The sequence below is a fragment of the Lagopus muta genome, chromosome 2, assembly GCF_023343835.1.
Source record: "Lagopus muta isolate bLagMut1 chromosome 2, bLagMut1 primary, whole genome shotgun sequence".
Classification (NCBI taxonomy): domain Eukaryota; kingdom Metazoa; phylum Chordata; class Aves; order Galliformes; family Phasianidae; genus Lagopus; species Lagopus muta.
The window spans coordinates 67,720,706-67,739,060 of record NC_064434.1 but is presented as its reverse complement, the minus strand read 5'-3'; the positions used below and the strand labels follow the sequence as shown (position 1 = coordinate 67,739,060).

At 39.6% G+C, this 18,355-nt stretch overlaps 1 protein-coding gene across 4 annotated transcripts in view; it reads left to right on the top strand.

Moving 5' to 3' along the window:
- RPS6KA2 (ribosomal protein S6 kinase A2) overlaps nucleotides 1-18,355 on the top strand; it is a 263,441-nt gene that overhangs the window by 167,620 nt on the left and 77,466 nt on the right. For all 4 annotated transcript variants that reach the window (XM_048936514.1, XM_048936516.1, XM_048936518.1 and 1 more), the window contains one exon: nucleotides 2,829-2,910. In XM_048936514.1, the coding sequence (XP_048792471.1) occupies nucleotides 2,829-2,910 (82 nt within the window). The remainder of the gene's footprint in view (nucleotides 1-2,828; nucleotides 2,911-18,355) is intronic.

Genomic DNA, 18,355 nt, shown 5'->3' with positions numbered 1-18,355 from the left:
CATTCCAGCTAACTTGAAGCACTGATTCGTACCTAAAATCTATTGAGGTCCTAGCAAAAGCTGAGAACCATGACAATAAGCCACGATCCTCAGTTTTATTCATGAGGGGAAAAAAAAAGCTATTTTGAATGTATTTAGTAGCTTTCTGAGTATTCCAGAATTATGCTGATAAGTAAGGTTGTTAAAAGATCCCTGAGATGAGAGACATCAAAAAAATTAGCATTCACTACCAAGTTTTGATCTAGAGAACTGCTTAAGAGCACTGTAATGATATTTGGGTTTTGAATGTCTTAGATTGTACTGACGTATTTCATTATTAACTGTCAAATTCAGCATTCTAGCTTCAGGCACTGTATAATTGAAATGTCTAGCCTCTGCTACCACTTCCTAAAATGAGATCAGGTTTCTGTGACACATTCCCTTGATTTGCTGCAGGATCAGTATATGACTGCGGATATTAGACCTGTCTGGAGTTGTGTAATTGTAAGACACTTTAGTATCTTATGTGAAATTGGTCAGTAAATTCACAAAATCATCATAGACGCAGAGGAACGAAGTCTGATTGGAAATTTTTATGCAGTCTGTAAATTTTCATCACTTCAGTATTTCAGCTGATAGCTCAAATCTGTAAGTCTCTGGGGATGCAGAGCTGTTTTTCAAGTTGTTCACCTGAGACCTACATCATTTCCTGCAGAATTAAAAAAAAATGTCTTTGGTTTCAGAGGGAGTACACTCAACACTGATGAAAGTCACAGCACTTGCTTAGGTTTCTGGATTGGGATTTGGGTGTTGTACTCAGTACTACAGCTAAAGGACTCTTGCTCATTCTATCAACACATTTGCTTATAACCTAGGGTGTTTTCATGCAAATCATACTAGAAAGTTGAAATTCTGCTCAGGAATATGCCCATACAATTCTGGTAAATTATTATTTTAAAGATAATATAAAGAGATAATATAAATTTTGAGATTTAGCATTTTCTTTCTTTTTTATTTTTTTCCCTTCTTCAGAAATAAATCCATATCCATTTTTGCACAATAATAATAATGCTAAAAATCTAGCGTTTTGGCAAAAGTACTTTTAGATTATTCTTCCCCTATAAAGCAATGCAAAAATTAAACCTTTGACTTGGACTTGGTGGAAAAATATCCTAATATTTCTCTTTCTATCTGAACTTTTAAATGAATTGACTTCCTGTTAATACTAATTATTGGAGCAGCTGAGCTTAATTTATTATGAACGTTAATGAAAGCACTTCAGAAATTCTTACATGTTCCTGTTGCATTCCAGATTTCATATTTGTTTCTGCAGCTGTGAGTACCAGAGGTACTTGCACATTCTTCAAACTAGGAAACAGGAGACAGGAATCAGCAACATCTGCCCAATCTCAGTGAGTTAGGGGAGCTTAGCTGTAGAGCTGTACATATCTCACATGCACAGGAAACATCTTGAGAATGAAAGCCTCACCAAAAATGTATCAGATCGTATAGCAGAAGTGTTGTAGCTGTGATGTTGTGCAGATGTAAGAGCTCTGGTTAAGGTGTTCAGAGAAAGAATTTACTTATTTTTCCTTCAGCTTCTCTGGATGGCTGTTAAAAGTTATCTTCTCCCACAAACCTTTTTCTCAGAGAGTGCTTGAGAAAATTGTAGGTTTTTTACAGTTTTTTGTTTTTTGTTTTTTGTTTTTTTTTAAGAAGGAAGTGTATTTCAACTTGCAAATAATGTGCTAGAAATAGACTTCCTCCTTTCTTTTTTTGACTTTTCATGTTTTGGATGAAGGCAATTTGCAAGGCTGTGTGGTTCATGAATAAATGATGAATTAAAATAGTTGCCACAGATTTTTGCAATCCAAGTAGACGTTCTAGAGTAAAATAATTTCATTTAGACTTTAATTCATGTATTTATATGTATATGTTACATATGTGGGCTTTGCGGTGCTTTTTTGTATTTGGCTTTACTTCCACTTCTGTCCAGTAGTAAAGGTGCTGAAATAACAGTTGAGCCCCTGCTGTCATGTTGCTGACCTCTGCAAACAGTGTGTCCTGAGGATCAACTAAAATATTGACTTATTTTCAAATATTAAAATACTGAGCATCCTATAAAGACTGAACTAAGTTATGGTTTTCTTTTCTGTTGTCCTCGTGTTCAGACTAACTCAGAGTCAGATAAGAATAGTCTCATGGAGTTAAACAAACAAACAAAAAAACCAACAACAAAAAATCAAAATTTTATTTACAATTTATTTTATTCCAGTTAAAAATTTACACTGTCAAAAGTTGTAACATAGGACATTGTAACAAGGAAAGATGTCTTTATTATAATAACCTATCAAATTTTCCTACCTTTTCTTAAGTATGCCTGAGCAAACTTCCAGCTGTAAAAACTTTCTGCTTCCCTTACTTTTTGCGTTAATCATCTTTCATGATTTATGACAGAAGCTACACCTTTTTTTCCTTCTTAATTTAATTGCTGAAAATATATTTTTTTTTAATTCTGTATTCCTAAGCTCAAGCAAGACATCACCTTTTTCATGTAAAGCTGTTCGTAATGTGTAGAAATGTGCACACATTGTTTATGACTACTCACCATCTTTAACTGAATCTTAAAGGGCTATTAGTAATACTGAAAAGCTGTCAGAAAGTGAAGGCTTAAAACAGAAGCTTTCCAGAATTAGCTCAACCAATTGCAGGTGAAATATATAAAGTGCTTTCAGCCAGAAATTTTCATTGGAATTCCCGAAATTTAGTATATGTTTCCCTATCAAATGCTGCAAGGTTCATAACTAAAAGCTTGGTACCCATTTATACACAAACTGTTCTTTTTACAGGTATTTCTAGTGAGGAAGATCAAAGGATCTGATGCAGGCCAGCTGTATGCCATGAAGGTACTTAAGAAAGCAACTCTGAAAGGTAAGATTTTGGACACTGGCTGCATTTCTGTGCTACTTCAACATCTGCTTTTCTTGTCATTTTTGCGTTACTGCTGTATATACTCATATATATCTCATACATACTACGCAGTATGAGAGCATGAAAACAGAGCAGTGGTGCTTCCTACCATCTTGCTTGCTTTATTTTCTTACTGTTACTTCCAGAACTTTACTGGGCATGCATTAAATTGTATCAGAATGACAGTATCTCTCTGCAGCTGAAGTAAACAGAAGCAAATACTTTTAAATAAGGACGTTGCTGAAGTAGAGCATAATTCTTACTGGGCAGGAAGGCCTTCCAGGGGGTGCTTCTCACTACATGCCTGAAAATTCATGGAAACTTATTTTCAAGTGTGATGAGTCATTCTGAGGTTCTTAAGACCTTACAGTTTCCTAACTTGTGACCAGTCAGTATGTGGCCTCCACTCGTCTCAGGCCAAATGACTGATTATTAAAGCTGGTCATCCTTTTCTGGGGTCACTGGCTGCTGCAACCTTGCTATGACCACAAGGGAGTTTCTAGTAATGGGAGAGGTAGGTAGGACGGAATAATAAGTACATTAAGTTTCATCTCAACTGAAGCCCTTATTGTTTGTTCCTCCAGAGAGTTAGGAAGATCCATGCTTCTGCCTGTTTCCCTGACCTAGTACTATACTCTGCTTTTAACCCCCAAAAGCCTGTACATGTTGTTCTGAGTTTATTTTGTAAACTCAGGGCAGCTCTTTGACTTAATAAGACAGTAAGTGTTTGCACAGTGCAGAATTGTGCCTACGTGTTTATCCTTGAGTGAAAAGACCTTATTTTTAAATAGTTCCGATGACTTAAGAATCCAAATTTCTTTAGTGTATATTGGTGTGGGGAACCAAAAGAAGAATGAAGCTACTGCTAATTGCCAGGAAATGTTTCAGCAGGTGGTGGCAGACAGATACAGCACCTTTCCTGAGTACTAGTCAAGATAGGAATGTCAGAAACTTCCAAGGTCTTTTCCCCTGCCACAGCCTTTGCAAATGAATATAAACTTGAAGTGATGCCTGTGTACGAATATTTTTAATATGTAGATAGGAAAGTATTTTTTCTGGAAGAAGACTACAGTGTAGTCATTTCAATAGTAGTGGACTTAATACATAAAAGGGTTGGCCTGTGTATTAAATATGTGTAATAGAGTGATCTCTGATGTCTCAACCAATAGAGAAACAGATGAACTCAACTCTTGGAAATTTCCTCTGTGGTGAAAGCTGTCTCCTACAGAATACTGCATCTGAAAAAGGACTGCATGATCCTCTGATGTAAATGCATATCAGAGATTTCTTTTTGTGTCTATTGAGAACTCACAACTTTTCACCTCATGTGTAAACTGGAGTGTCTGTCTGTTTTCTGTGTAGATCTGGGGTTTAAGAGGAATCAGATTTGAGTTGGGAGAGTTTCTTCTACAACCTCAAACACCTTATTGTTACTTAATATATGATAGCTACATCTGTAATCTTAAATTCCACTGGAAAAAAAAATAGTCTATGTAATGGCAGTTTTTCAGGATATCTTAAAACATAGATGGTGATTTTAAACTATTCAAAATTTAATCTGTGTTACACCAAGAATAATTGGCACGTCTATGTTTTCCTTGTCTACAGTTCTTTATAACACAGAGCTGCTTCTGTTCTCCTCCATCAGCTTTTTACAGCATAATATTTATTAGTTTCTCAGGTGTGGGTGACAAGGTCCAAAAGTTGAAGTTGCTCTGTATTGCATTTCTCTCCCATTCAGACTACTTGCCTCTCTGACTGGTAACTCTAGGTTTGTCAGTAATCTCAGGATAGCTAGCACATTAGTAGGAGCTAATTTGTCCATACTAATTTATATAAATAAGTTAAATTCAGCAACTATTTAACTCGAGGTGCAAAAATGAAGGCAAAACACTGTTAGCACAGGGCAAGTGAGAAGAGCAAAAAAAAAAAAAAGAAGATTGCTGTCAGTGAGCTTCCTTGTAAGTTCTGGCACAGAGATGATATTTCTGACAGCTTAATTTCATCTTTTAAGTGAGAGTGCTGAATTGCTGCTGCCTACCTACGCTCAAAAAGGCTGCTAGTCACTTCAATGTGAACTGTTTATTACCATGTCAAGTAATGGGAGCAAAGCCATAAGTACTTGTTAGCACTGCATTCAGTATTTACTGACCAAAGACATGCTATGAGATAAATTTCTGGATGATTTTCCTTCCTAATCTGTTTTTCACAGTATAATGTGGAGTGAAAACTTCAAAGCTCTAGGAGCCAGTGCCATTAACATGGTCACACTGTCACAAGTACCTTAGCAGTTCTTTCCTTTTGCAAAGCAAATTTGTGAAACATAAAATGGAGAAATGAGAAGGGAGGGGGGGAAAAAAAGAGAGGAAAGGAGCATGAAGAATTAAAACACACATGAGTAAGAATTTGAAGAAGTTAAATGCTTTCAGGAGTGAAGGGTTAAAATAGCTCTGTACTTTGAAACATCCATCCTGCCAAGGTGTTTCCCAGCCCAGGAGTAGGACTTTGGCAGTGACCAAATGAGGATGTGTAAGAAGCAGCAGAAGTACAAAATGGAGCTTACTCCAGCGTATCTACTGCTTCTTGCCAAAGTAGTCCCTTGCTAGATAACATGACCCCAAATTCATCAACAGTGAAGGCTAATGTAAGAAGAGTATTGCAACCAACAGCTGCACTCTCCCAAGTTTTTGTAGCTCAGATAAATTGGTTGATACAAAAGAGTCTTTGTAGATCAATTGCTTTTGTAGATCCAAGTTTGAAGAAGTCTGCCTAACAGCAGAATGATTCCAAAATCCAAAGTATTCCAGTTTAGATTGTAAAGATTTGGAAAGGCACATGCTGTAGATGCAAACATTTTTGTGGAAATGAAATTAATCTTTACCATATTAAAGTTTATGTTAAATGTGAAGTATGTCTGAATAAACACTGATAGGAACATGGATGTTTGAAAGAGAAAGCCACTGTTCCTGTTGGTTGTAAGTGAGAACATTGCACATTGAACATTGACTCCTGCATACTTCATTTCCTTTTGCAGGAGCTTGTGAATTAGATAATACTGTTAAATTCCATCTTAAAATGTTGGTTTTGTGTCATTTTTTTCTTCTTGTAAATGGGATTTTTAGATTAAAAAAAAAAAATAATTCAAGATAATAACATTGATCTTATCACAAAATTATAGAATGGCTTAGATTGGAAGGGACCTTACAGACCATCTGATTCCAAACTCCTGATAGCAGCAGAGCTGCCACCCACCAGATCAGGCTGCCCAAGACTTCATCTGAACTGGTCTTCAGAGCCTCCAGGAGTGCAGCATGCACAGCTTCTCGGAGCAGCCTGTGCCCATGCCTAGCTGAGTCAGGTGTCTTGACTGTCAGTTCTGAATGCACTGGGAGAATGAAGAAATTGGGAAAAAACAAGGACGGATTATTCTGTGTGTATGTGTGCCTTGAATTCATCATCAAGGCTCCATCAGCTTTATTGAAGGTGCTTCAGGATTTCATGAACAAGAACTGTTCACATTGTTTACAATGTAAGCCTCACTAAACAAGTGTGAAGTATTCATAAATCCCCCACAGGCTTCTGAGCTGGAATATAAGGGCTACCTCCAGAGCCTCAAAATTGAAGATGCATCCCTCCAGAAGGTATGCAATCTTACAGAAAGTGGCATGAAACCATGATTTATTGATATAATGCTTCTGAACTTCATAAGTATTACAATGAAGAGGTATGATCTAGCAAAAGTTTTGTGTTGGGTTACGAGGAAGTAGTCTGCATCTGCCCATCTTGTTGGTTGTGTAAATGTCAGCACTGAAAGCTGTTTGACACTGAGAACTCAGATATTCTACCTTTTTCTGCTCACAGAGTTTAGCAAAGGTAATTTGTTTTGTCAAAAACTCTGAAGTGCTTTGCACTTTATGATCCCCCTCAAAGCCAGTAGGCTTATGAGTTTATAGCTGTGCTGACTGCGAGAGATGTTTATAGATGCAGTAAGCTCTGAGTGCAGCTCTGCTGACTCACAGAGAGCTTTCCCTGTGTTCTTAGGGATATTAGATAATTGATAATAATTGTACACTAAATTTAACAGCTAACTGAGGTGTCACCAGCTGGACTGTGATTTCCATCCAAACCATTGGAAAACTGTAGTAGTGGCTTCCCTGTTTGGATGTCAGCTGAAGTGGCTTCTTCAGTTCTCTGTTTTATGTGATTGAATTTTCCTGTAATTGTGTTGTTGATATCTAAGACGTTGAACTATAATGTTTTCCTTCTGCTGTGAAAGGAACAAAAAATGCAACAAAACAAAAATCTCAGGACAGATTAACCTCAGGAAGCAGGACTCAAAGAGCCTTCACCTGAGATAAACTTAAGACTTTTGGTGCTCAAGTTTTTGTGGTGTCTAGTCCTATTAAATTTGGTCCCTATGATGGTGTCAGAGACCCTGCTACTTTTCTTGCTCTGACCTTTAGACTTTGGTTTATAATATTAAAGTGTTCTTCAAACTTTTTAATATCTTCCTTAACCTCTTATTATTTTCTTCTAAACACTTCATTGTGGAAGTCCTGACCACACATCCAGTTTCCTATGAGCACAAACCCAAGCAGAAGTCCCCTTCCTTCACTGTCTGAGGAAAGGACTACATGCCCAGTATCCTCAGGAAATGTTACAGTGCAGGCTGCTTTCTAGAAACAGCTTCTTGACTCAGATTCACCCTTAGTCTCAGATTTTCCTTATCCAGGGCTTAGTTTCTGAATGAGGAAAGGGTACAGTACATGTCAGAGAGCACATTTACATTGTTTCTAAGAGGCTGTGGAGAATAATGTGTTCTTATAAGGAGAAAGAGCTGCAGCTAAGGACCAACCTTACCATGTCAGCAAACATTACAGGGCATCTTTGCCTGTATATACTAGATGTTGACAGATGTTTATCTTCATAGGGTTTACTAGGAGCGTTAATGTGCATTCTTTGAGACTGTAGCTTCTGGCTTAAGTACTCAATATTCTGTAGTGATTCTGTACAGTGTTTGGATGAGAAGGGAATGTTTTTCCCTATAAAAATAAACTGAGCATGCATCACTTAAAGATTTTATTATCTGTTTCCATGCAAGCCTTGTGGAATTCTCTTGTATAAAGTCCTGATTAAATTACAGCCTCTTCACAGTGCTAAATGCATGGTGAAGATCCTGTTATCAGGCAAAATTTCCCACTGTTAAGATGTTCAGACAATGAACTCTGGATATTTAAAATGTTTTCTACTTTCCAAGGGAGAGTTTGGCTGTCACTGTTTTTGTTTTTTGTTTTTTAAAAAAGCAGACAAACAAAAAGATGTTGTTATTAATGGAGCTTTTTCTAAGAGCCAAAGGAAATCCAGAATTTCCTTCATGCAAATTTTGGCTGTCAAGTTCTTTAAGAGGTCCCAGTGCTAAAAGTGATTCTGAGGTTGCAAGATAGCAAGTAGCTCCTACTGTCCAAAAGAGGACAGAATAAGTAAGCCTTCACCTAACAACTACTGAAAATTATAATCAGTTTCCCTATCATTTTCCATATCTTTCACATAGAATCACACTCTTCCACTCCTGTCATACACTTTGTATATAAATGCAGCAGTACTGCCTAGTTCCTTCCTGTCTCCAGATTTGTTCAAGTACAATTCTCCTATTACAGTAAAATGAAAATGAAAATGAAAATGTAGTACCCTGCATAGTTGTACGTTCATTTGGAACACAACTTCAGCAGCTTAGTATCTTGCTGGCCAAGTTAGCCCAATTTTGTTTTCCCCAAAGCCCTGGCAATAGCGCAGGGCTCACAAGAAAACCCCAACCCTCTCCACGAGAAGTTCCGTGTTGCAACAGAAACTGTGACAGAAGTTCTAGAATCTGGCAGCACTAGTGCTTTTGATTATGCCATGCTTTTGAAGCATTCTTTTCAATTATTCCCATTCCCTGTCCCTTGGTTTTCTGGGCACAGAAGTCTAGGAGCATACAAGCTGGGTTCTCTCCTAAGGAAATGAAGCCAGGAGCATACTCAGTGCCCCCCAGGGCACACAGGCCAGGGAAATAGGGTGTGTTGCCAGCTCACAAGCAGCTGTGTAGCGTGGGAGACCTCAAGGCCAAACACCCACTACTAATTTCTGCAGATTGCTGCAGTTACACCACACTGCATGCTAATGTAGACATAGGTTTAAACTTTAAAGTAAAGTTTCAGATTTTGCAGTGCAGACTCCAAGAGCATATGTGTTTGTGCTTTTTACTAGATGTAGCACAGAGCTGCCTTAAATTATTCCATCTTTTTTTGCTAAGTTAACTTTCTCACAGCCTTGGCTTCTAACTTGAGTAGCTCCATAGGCCCTCTTAGCAGCAGCTGAAAGTGTTGCATATTCAGGTCTTCATTTGATGATTCTCTGGAGCGTACAAAGGAGATTCAAACCAGAAAAAGAGATCACTGAAAAATCTGTTGGTTTCTTTGATAGAAGAGGGGTATATTCTACACCTGTGCTCAAATTATGCAAGTTGTTCTAAACATGTATTGAGTCACACTCTTTTGTCAGTGAAATATAGAAAAAGATGACTGAAAAAGAGCAGCAGTTCTTGCAGGCTATTCCAGCCAGGAAAGGAGTGATGACCCTTTTCTCAGGAATCAGTAGTCCATCATACTTTTTTCATTATTGATAGAAAAGACTGGTTTTCAAAATTGCCTTGTAATTTCCAGTCAATTTACCATGTAACTCTTTGAAATTTCATTTGGTATTGCCATTCTTGACACTGTGAGTAAGTATCATTGGAGATATTTTAAACTGCAGCTCCCATAGGTGCCATCAGTGAATAGGTTTCAGACTCAAATTCATTTGTCAAAGACCCTGTAACAGACTTAATCAATGAGATTTCATTACTGGTTGGTTTCCCTTGGATCATTCTTTCTGTCATATTCATTGTGCTGTATATCTAGTGGCAGCTATTTGAAATTGTAGTTAATCCCAAATCGTTTGTCACTGAACAGAAAAGGCCACATTTGATATTTTCTGTTATCAAGTAGCAGATTGCTATTGGTTGCTTTTCCTGTGGCTTCAGGAACTGAGGGGCTACCTTGATGGTTGTCCTGAAGCCATGAGTGAAATGTGTATCCTGTTTAGTGAATGTAATGCAATTTCACTTTATCTGTAGAAAGCCCACTTCTACTAGGAAAGTACTGGGAAGTACAAAGGATTAGTCAGCCATCATACATCTCACCTACAATAGCTGGCAAGCACAGAATGGAGAGCATAGCTTGCTTTAATTGAAGCAGATCTACAAGAGTGATGTGAAACTCTAGCTTAATGAAGGAATCTGTGATGAGGTGGGTGCTATTGCCTGTGTGAAAGGCCCTCCTGGGTGGCACCAACCACCAGCTGATCCCTAGGACAGATGCAGGGACTTGCTGGATTTGCAGTCATGTTGTTTAGATGTTGGAATTTTGCTCATTTGGAGAATCCCATTCAGAGCAGGTTCCTAGGAAAAGCCAGTCCTTGGATTTGCTCATCATATGACTGCTCCTTGCACTGCTGCACGATGTTTCCAGTTTCTTATGGTTGCCCACAGCTGTCAACTTCCATTCTCTTTCTCTTCTGTATTTAGCTTCAGAATTAAACATAGTATTGATGGACAGGATGTACCTAGGCCAGTCTGGGTTTAGTAGTGCTAGTGGCCACCGTTTTACTTTATCTGCTGCCCTCTTCCTTTTGCCTTTCTGCCTGACCAATCAGGAACCTTTAAATCTGCTTTGCAGATTTTATTTTGGCTTAATGTTGAGACTTATTTGTTGTTTTTATGTTGTGTTTTCTTGTCATTCATCTTGCACTGCCTTTAAGGGGGCTTGTAGGCTTCCTGCTTGCTTGTGCTTCTATTTTTAAGAAAACCAGTGCTGAAAAGAGAACCTATTATTGGTGACCTGTTGAGTCAATTTGGCAGCATGTGAAGGGACTATTGCGAACCATTTTTAATCCTGTACTATCTCCCATGGTTATCTCTAGTCTGTGGGAATTGTGTGAGCCCAGAGAAGATTTGCTCTTTTGGCTACTACAGGTTTAGATGCTTTCAGTCTTCGTCTCTTTGAATTAGTGTCAGGTAGTCTGTTCTTTCATGGCAGGCTGTGTTTGGTGTAGGAGCTGGTACCTCAGTTCAAGAGTTCCAAGACTTTGGTTCTGCTTGTGTCTTTGCTGCCAACTTGGTTCACAAACACCAAGCAACTATTACTGCTGCTGCTCCTCTTCTCAATCTCTATACCTGCAGTGTTAATCTAATAGCGCCAGCCTCCCCTTCACTGTGCTTGATGTCCACATGAAAAGTAATAGTCAGATGCTAATGATGATGTTATTAACACTCCTCCCCACTTAAATGTTATCTGTGGCATTATGCAATGTAATAGCTAAAGAATCCCAAACAAGAAATTGCTAGGCAATGTCTCTTCTGTATAATGCAATGTCTATTTGAAATAATCAGAGCTATGAATCAACTGTACTTCTACATAAAATTATAGCTGTAGTGGAAAGCTAAATTGGAAGTACAATGCCTAAATATCCCTGGGATTTTTAACATCACTAATGGACTCCGAAAGTCTTTGGCTGTGGTACAAAGCCATTATCTTTATGAAAAACATTTGTTGTTTGTTCAGTTCACTGAATAAGTTGGACCAGTTGGAACATCCAATGTAATTGCCATTTAACCAATTTCAGCTGCCTGCAACTGTAGTACTTTTATAGCTGGATGAAAACCGAATTCATAGCCATCCTCTGGGAGCTGCGTCCCACTGCTTTTACAGGTTCCCATGATAAAAAAGAAAATTTTACTACTTTCAAGCACGAGGACAGATTAATAGAGTTCAACAATGGCATTTGATGGCATTTCAAATCAGAATGACCACAGGAAGTAGGGGTTATTTGGGCCGGCAATAGTTCTCCTTTGATTGTATACAAATCTTCACGGCGCAGCTGGCCAGGCATGCAGTTCACACTTACTGCTGGAGGTGTGCTAGCACTCAGTTGACTCTGTAGAAGGGAGATGGCACTGTATAGGAGGCTACCATCTGGGATTTGTTTCAACGGAAGCGAAATTATTGTTTGTGGCTTTATACTCTTGATGTGGGTTGTACATGTCAGTTATGGTTTCCTCATGCCTGTGGCATTTGCTCCAATTTGGAGGTTTTTTGTGATGTTCAAAGAGAGGCCAGCAATCAGTGACAGTGACCTCCTTTCTGTTTTGTCCATAACATTTTCTATCAGCACGTGTCTGTCTTTTATACACTTGAAAGGTTTCCATGTCACAGTAATTTAACTGATGTTAAACTAATGGGAGATTATTTTTGTAAATTTAGGCAAAGTCTGAATTACTCAGATAATTGCACTGTGTCCTGGTCATCTACTTTTTATGCTGTGACACAGTTCCCAGTTAGTGGGCAATTGCGAGCATCAACGCCATTAGCTCAGATCTGCCTTTATGTTCAGATGGAGCACATTTTGATGTTGGAATCAGGAAATAACAGACTGGTTGAGGCTGGCAAGGCTGTCTGGGTGTATCTGCTCCAACCCCTGTGCAGCAGGCACATGGAGAGCAGGGGAGCAGGGTGCCTACCCAGCTTCAGAAGATCTCCAAGACTCCACAGCCTGAGAAATCTGTAGCAGTGCTACGTCACTCACTCAGCACAGAAGTGCTGCCTGGCATTTGGACAGAACCTCCTGTGTCCTAGTTTATGCACTTTGCCTTTTGTCCTTGCACTGGGCACCCCGGAAGAAGCCTGGCTCTGTCCTCTTTGCAACCTCCCTTCAGACATAGACATAGACATTTATGAGATCCTCCCTGAGCCAGCCTTCTTCAGGCAGAACAGTCTCAGATCTCTCAGCTTGTCCTCATTGGAGAGATACTCCAATATCTTCATAATTTTCTTGGCCTTCAGTTGGACTCCAGAGGTTATTATTCAATGACTGATCATTGTGAAGGGAATGAGATAGGGTCTAGTATTCTCCGCACCTTCAGAAAGCAAGCAGTAACACTGCCCTCCTCCAGCTGCTTTCTTCTTGAGGCTGCAAAAGAAGAGGGGTGCTTGGCTCTAACCATTCCCATGTGGCTTTTTAGTTCCCTATTTTTCCTTTGCTTTGCTGAAATATTATGACATAACTTTATAGGCATTAATCCTGATGTAAATGACTGCTTTGTTTCAGTCAGTCACTCACATGATTGTGTACATTAGTTAGGGCTAGAATTTTTTTTTTCAAGGGATTTTTATTCAGATGGAGTCCCTGCAACAAAGCATCACACAGAGCAAGATGCAGCCGCTTTCTGCTGCTACCAGACCAGGCTAATGTCTTGCTAAATCATTATTTAGATTTTTGTTCCCATTCTGTTCTAAGAAGTGTGTGATGAGGCTGCAATCACAGCTCTTTTCTCTGCTTCTAGTTGTTCGTTCTGTTAGGGTTTTGCCTGGCATCCCATACATATATGTACCTTCTGTTTATACTCCTTTCTTTCCTTGTATTTTGATAAATAATTCTTCTCTATCCATCGTGTTTACTTCCTTTAAATATTTATCTGCTCTTCTCCTGTCCCCTTTTAGACATTGCTTGTTAAGGTTTATGTTTAGCTCTTGGCAATTACCCAGTGACATAGGAAAACGGAAGATTTCCTCTTCTAGTTCAAACAGTCACAGATATTTTCAGAACTGTATACAGGGATGGAGATGTAGATGGTGAGATCCTATTAATGTCAATGGCAGTTTTACTACTGACTGTTTTAGGGCCATGATTTCACCCAGAAACTGTCTGAACAAAATCATATCTTCCACTGGTCTCCCTATACGGTAGTAAAGTCCAGGCTGAAAAACCTTTTGCAGTTGTTTGAGCAGTGCATCATCTTTCCTAATAGGAAAAAAAAGATTCCATTGGCCTTTTTACCCTCACTGTTTGTGTGGACAGGCTTTCCTAGTTGCAGCACTTTAGTCACTAACTCATTAATAACATGAGACCAGGCTTTTCCTTATGCTCTCATTTAGGATTTGACCATGCCTTGACTTCACACTTCACTTGCTGCTTGGGGTGGGGGGCTTTCACAGTGACAGAGAGGTGTCATAGAGATGCTCATCCAAGGCAAACATATCAGCTGAGCTACATAAAGCGTGTCTGCATAGCAAGTGTGAGCCTGGGCAAAGTGAAGCTTTGGTTTGACTGTTCATTGACATTAAACACTGAAATTTTCCTGAAATATCTGTATTCTAAACTCCCTGTCGTGCTGTGTGCAGGTAGCTCAGTGGGCTGTTTGCATGGTTTGTCCTGCATGATTTACAAACAGAAGCTGTGACAAGGCCTCAAATCTCTTAGAAGAAACAAGAGTCCTTGTGTTTAGATTACGAGCTACTACCCCATCTTCCTCAGTGATGTTTTAGACATACTAGCTACTTATTTCACAAATCCAAAATATTTAGAATTTAGTAACCTGAAACGCTCACCCAAAATATTTCCTTAGCTCAAGGAAGATTGTGTTTACTGAGTGCAGACAACCTAATGGAACAAGTGTTCAGAGTGGAAAGGCAGCTTAGTGCATCTGTGAGCGAGGTGGCTGCTTAGCCCAGGGGGAGTGTTAACATTTGCCTCATGCTCTGTGACAAACCCATGCAAATCCCTCTTCCCAAGAAACTTGTATCACTGACGAGCCACAGCCTTGCCTTAGCCCTAGCAGGACTAAGCTAGCAAATGACTCTCAGTTTATGGTAGTCACAAAAACATTATTTATTATCTTTTTGTCACTACCTCACACTTACAAGATGTGTGGTTGAGTAGTTTTGTTTAAAAACTTCTGGTGGGTTTGGTGAACTTATTTTTTCTGTAGTGCACCTTTTAACTCTTCTGATTTAATATTCTGTCTTCTTCTTAATGTACATTACAACTGACAAATAAAAGACATAGTTACTTTTCTGGTAGACTGTCTATCCACAGAGACAGACCATTAGGTGAAATTGCATTTGAAAAATCATTGACAGTAAGCATTTCAGTGCAGGCAGATTGTTCTTGTTCAGTTATGTTTCTTTTTAAAAATGATTTTATAGCTAGTTGTATATCAAAACCAGTGATTAAGAAATAATAGGTCAAATTGAAATTAAAAACCCTTAGCAAAACAGTACTTTGATGAACCAAAACCAAATTTTTGCTGTTCAATTTTGGCAAAACTTGCTGAATTTAGGCTTTTTGTTCCAATTCAGATCAAAAACCACAGTAAAAACATATTTAAAAATGTGCAAAATTACCAGTTTCAAGCAGCTCTACAGCAGGCATTTACCAGAATTAGTTTAGCCTATGAGCTAAACTGACCCGGTGGCAAATTATGGCATCCCAGTACATGCTTTCTCCACAGAGGGATAACACCACATTTCCTCTCCTTCCAGGAATTCTCACTTAATATTGTATGAAACACAATTGTTCTTTTCCATTAATATGCCAGCTTGTCCAAGCAGAAGATTTCATACGGAGCCATTGAGGAAAATTTAGGAGCTCCTAAAAAAAATTAGAAGGGACTCAGTGGGCTTAAAATCACAGCTTCCAACTCTGTCAGTGAATTTCTATTTTCTCAAAGTTCCTGAACTTCTCTCTCAGTGCTGCTGGATTTTTAGGACTTTAGAGACTATTAAATAAAGGAATTCCTAAGGATTAACATGTGAGGGAACATCTCTACGTTTTCACCTCTGAGCCTGTGGTCATTCCCAATACTTTTCAAGCAGAAAAAGTTAGTTTTGCCTTTGATGGTAAGCTGTAAAAAGTATTTATGGAAAATGCCACAGTGCAGCCAGTTTTCACACTTCCAGAGTAAAGTATTCTGTAAATTTTAATCAGCCCTGCCTGCATGCATAAACAGGTGTACGGTAGGAGCAAAGAGCACCAGCTGTTGATTTGCTTCAAGCTCAAAAGGCAAGTGATGAAGCTTGTTACCCAGCCAGAGCCAGCAGCTTCTGGATGTCTGGATCATCTCCATCTTAAGCAAGATGAGAAAAACTTGCAGAATTTCTTTGTTGCTCTTGTTGACTTAGCAACATCACAAGAGCAAACCAAAGGCAAACACTCATTTAATACTGGAATGCTCCATGAACAGGAAACATGAAGCTTGGTGCTGCCTCTTCTTTCTAGCTGTATGCTAACTGTCCAGCATCAGCACTGCAGCATGGCAATGGCTATGAGAGAGCAAGAGCCTGGCAGGAAACTGTGAAGCTAGGGAATTGTGATGGAGAACATTCATCCCTCTTGGGACTGTAGAACTGTGGGTTGTATATGCTTTTCATAGAATCATAGAATGGCCTGGGTTGAAATGGCCATTGAAAAGGCCACAATGATCATCTCGTTTCAACCCCCTGCTATGTGCAGGGTCACCAACCACCAGACCAGGCTGTCCAGAGCCACATCCAGCCTGGCCTTGAAAGGCTCCACGGATGGGGCATCCACAGCCTCCTTGGGCAAGCTGTTCCAGTGTGTCACCTCCGTCTGGGTGAAAAACTTCCTCCTAAGACTTCCTCCTAAACCTCCCTGTCTCAGTTTAAAATCACCCCTCCTTGTCCTATCACTATCCACTCTCCTAAACAGTCATTCCCCCCTCCTGTTTATACACTCCTTTCAAATACTGGAAGGCCACAATGAGGTCTCCCTGGAGCCTTCTCTTTTCCAAGCTAAACAAGTCCAGTCCCCTCAACCTTTCCTCACAGGAGAGGTGCTCCAGCCCTCTGATCATTTTAGTGGCCCTCCTCTGGACCCACTCCAAGAGCTCCACGTCCTTCCTGCACTGGGGGCCCCAGGCCTGGATGCAGTTCTGCAGATGGGGCATCATAAGAGCCGAGTACAGGGGGACAATCACCTCCTTCTCCCTGCTGGCCACCCCTTTTTTAATGCAGCCCAGACACAGTTGGCCTTCCGGGCTGCAAGCTCACACTGCTGGCTCATGTCCAGCTTCTTGTCCACCATGACCCCCAAGTCCTTCTCTGCAGAGCTGCTCTCAAGGAGAACTTTCCCCAGTTTGTATAAATATCTGGGATTGCCCTGACCCACGTGCAGCACCCTGCACTCATGGAACCTCATTATGTTTTCATTAGCTCACTTCTCCAGCCTGTCCAGGTCCCTCTGGATGGCTTCCCTTCCTTCCAATATATCAACTGCACCACTCAGCTTGGTGTCATCCGCAAACTTGCTGAGGGTGCCCTCAATGCCATTGTCGATGTCACTGATGAAGACGTTGAAGAGCGCTAGTCCCAAGATTGACCCCTGAGGGACATCGCTTGTGACCAGCCTCCACCCTGACACAGAGCCATTGATCACAACCTTTTGGCTGCATCCAGCCAGCTAATTCCTAATCCATCAAACAGTCCTTGTTGGATTCTTGTAAGTTAGTACCAAGTTTTAAATGTCTATTTTACAAAGGTTGAAAAAAGGCCAACTGTCTCCTAACTGTTTTAATCAACTTTTCTTTATCGTGAAACTATGAAATAGCCACCAGTTTCTCCCTTTGGATTATCACCATTTCTAGAGCCACTGATGAGCAGTGTTTACTGGCATCTCTGAATTCTGAGGCCAGCTCTTATTGGTCTCTCATTTGGAAGTTATACTTATTCCTAGAGCATAGATAATTATTACCTGTCTCTAAGAGATAATAGTGAAATTGTTGCTATTGCTTGCAATTATAATAATAATTATACATCGATTCAACTTAAGGAAATATAATACAAAATACGGATAGATTACAGCAGAACAGAAATATGTCGTCTCACGGATCATTTTACAGGATAACTTGTCCTCTAAGGTAAATAAGTTTAAGTAAAACATATGCCTTACATCAGAAAATGATGACTGAAGTACAGCTGTGCAGAGGTTTTGAAAGCTTTCAGCTTCCCAGAAGTCATGGACAGATATGTAGATTCTGGCTTTTTTGAGGATGTTCCATTCTAGCAACTGTCATCTTTCTCTTCTCTTCATCAAGTCCTTTATTCAGTGCATTTTTTCAGTGTTTGTTAGAACAGGTTTATGTGATTGCAAGGGTTATAATTCTGACTTCATTGGTGTTGTGCCCCTATAAGATTTGGCATATTTGATTTTGTTGCACATCTGCTGCTTACATATCTTGGATGAAGGTGGAATATGTTCACATCTGTGCATATCCAGTTTGTCCAGCTCTGTTTCAAAATATATAAAAATTCAAATTTCACCTCTATGTAAGGATACAAGATTTATAGGATTATTCTGGTGGTCTGTCTGTTGGTGCACTTTTAATGATGGGGCTGAGCTCACTGGCTAATTTCAACCATAAAGCTAAAACATACTCGAGCTCCTGCAACGTGTGTGGAAGTGTTTGCCAAGGAGATATCTTCTGTTTTGCATCCCAGCAGGGAGGGGATCTGAGCCCCATTTGCAGCAATGAGCC